At 43.4% G+C, this 2,507-nt stretch overlaps 1 protein-coding gene across 1 annotated transcript in view; it reads left to right on the top strand.

Annotated features, from left to right (window-relative positions):
• Nucleotides 1-594: 594 nt before the first annotated feature.
• Nucleotides 595-2,507, top strand: part of LOC106867681 (cap-specific mRNA (nucleoside-2'-O-)-methyltransferase 2) — a 47,434-nt gene continuing 45,521 nt past the window's right edge. Inside the window, exon 1 of the mRNA XM_014912622.2 lies at nucleotides 595-702. Within this exon, the coding sequence (XP_014768108.1) occupies nucleotides 595-702 (108 nt within the window). The remainder of the gene's footprint in view (nucleotides 703-2,507) is intronic.

The raw sequence follows: 2,507 nt of genomic DNA on the forward strand, positions 1-2,507 counted from the left end.
GAGGTGTCACGGTCAATGAAGCTGGTGTAGCGTTCGGTGATGCAGGGACGCTATGCGCTGTGAGTCCACGACAGGAGAGTGATGAGAGCTGCAAAGAAAAATATGCTGCACACACCATCACAGACAAAGATTTTTGAGCTGTGTTCAACGGCTGGCAATGGACAGTGGAAAAACGCAGGAGGCAGCTATCAGCATACCTTGAAAGGGGATGCCAGAAGCGAGTTCACGGGAGAGGTGGATTGGTGGATCAAGGAACGTATTCTGATTCCTTGGAAGGAGGAAGTGGAGAGTGGAGTGTTACCACTGATGGCAGTGGTGCAGCTGACAAAGCATAAAGTCAGGCGAGTATTGGATTCTTGAGAGCTGAACGACCACGTATTGTGCCATACGGGCAGTGAAGCTACGGACATTTGCAGTGAAACCTTGAGAGAGTGGAGGCAGATGACAGGGGCCTCCACAATTGTCGATTTGAAGTTGGCATACCTGCAACTGCATGTGGCTGAGAGACTGTGGAGATATCAGCTGGTAAGGTATAAGGAATGGACATACTGCCTGACCAGGTTGGGATTCAGGCTAAATTCAGCACCGAAGATTATGGCGACGATTCTCAAAACCATCCAGGGAAAAGCGGACAAAGTGAAAAGAACCACCAATTCGTATATTGATGACGTCCTGGTGGATGAGAGCATAGTGTTGGCAAAAGTAGGTCATAAGCCACCTGAAGAGTTTTGGGCTAACTGCCAAACCGCTGGAGGCAATGGAAGGAGGAGCTGCACTGGGACTCAAGCTACGGAGAGACAAGGCCGGTGCGTGGGTGTTTTAGAGAGGGAATGAGATCCCAGAACTGGGCTCCAAGATGAATAGGTGAGAACTGTTTTCTGTGTGTGGGAAGCTGCTTGGACACTACCCGATTGCAGGATGGCTCTGAATGGCATGCAGCTTCATCAAGAGACGAATTGAAGGAGTGAGGTGAAGTGATAACGTGGGTGAGAAGACAACTGCCATGACTCAAGAAGTATATAGGGTTCAGTCCCACTCTGTGGCACCTTGGGCAAGTATCTTCTACTGTAGCCTTGAGCCAACCAAAGTCTTGTGAGTGGATTTGATAGACGGAAACTGAAAGAAGCCCGTCATATATATCATCATCATCATTTAGCCTCTGCTTTCCATGCTGGCATGGGTTAGGCAGTTTGACTGAAACTGATAAGCTGGAGGACTTCGTGTTTAAGAATTTATTTTGCAAAATTCCTGTTGTGTGTTGAAACGGATATAGTTATATTTTGGGATGGTTCATTTCTGTTTCTCTGTACTCATTCTTCACTTATCTATGGTCGCAGTCAGATGACCCGCATGTTCAAGACGACTTTTGGGCTGACACTTACTGACAACTTCCATAGATCTTGGGTCGGGCAGTGCTATTGAGAAGCACCACCCATTCAGGATAAGCTCTACAGGCATGGCTCGAGAAACACTGGGCCAACCTGCCTGAGATGCGGTCAGAGCGATGAAACTGTTCTGCACAACATTGACAGAATTCTTTTCACTGTGCATCAGTGATGACTTTGCAAAAACATTGCTTTAAGCTGAAGAATCCATGTATTTCATTTGGAAAAAGTAGTAACAAAGAATAGCAAAGAAGAAAGCCAGGAAAAACTATTGAAGGCCATTTGAACGTTTTCAAAGAAGAAACATTTGGTCATGTTTATGTTGTCACACCAAAGGCAGGAGAACTGTATTATTTTAAAATTTTATTGCATGACGTTCGAAATAGTACTTTTTCTTTTCCTGCTGCATGTTAACATTTTCAACTTGGAGTAGTTGTGATCCAAGGGGTTACGGCAGGTACATCTAGTTGACAATAGACAATTACACCCCATTTCTTTCTCTCTAACACCTTGAACTCTACACCAAATTATTTACAAACAAACTATATTTAAAGAAGACTTTACAGAAAACTCCAGACATGTTCTAACCACCAAACAGAAGATAAATACAAATTGATTTTACTTCAAATTCCAAATTTTTATTATTATTTGATAAGATGAATTTCATCATCAAAACCGGTAATATTTTATATTTTCTATATATATAAAAAAGTTTTTGAATCATTTTATTAATTTCTTTCTAAACAAAAATTTACTTTTGTGCTGTTTCCACCTCCATCTTTTTGCCAGTGCCACTGGACTGGCTCCTGTGCAGGTGGCATGTAAAATACACCATTTTGAGCGTGGTCGTTGCCAGTACCATCTGACTGGCCTTCGTGCCGGTGGCACATAAAAGCACCCACTACACTCTCGGAGTGGTTGGCGTTAGGAAGGGCATCCAGCTGTAGAAACTCTGCCAAATCAGATTGGAGCCTGGTGTAGCCATGTGGCTCACCAGTCGTCAGTCAAATCGTCCAACCCATGCTAGCATGGAAAGTGGACCTTAAACGATGATGATGATGATGATATAATGTTAAACCATTAATCTCGACACATTTTTTCTCTCTTTCCATTTTTTTCTGC

The sequence above is a fragment of the Octopus bimaculoides genome, chromosome 27, assembly GCF_001194135.2.
Source record: "Octopus bimaculoides isolate UCB-OBI-ISO-001 chromosome 27, ASM119413v2, whole genome shotgun sequence".
NCBI classification, from domain to species: Eukaryota; Metazoa; Mollusca; class Cephalopoda; order Octopoda; family Octopodidae; genus Octopus; species Octopus bimaculoides.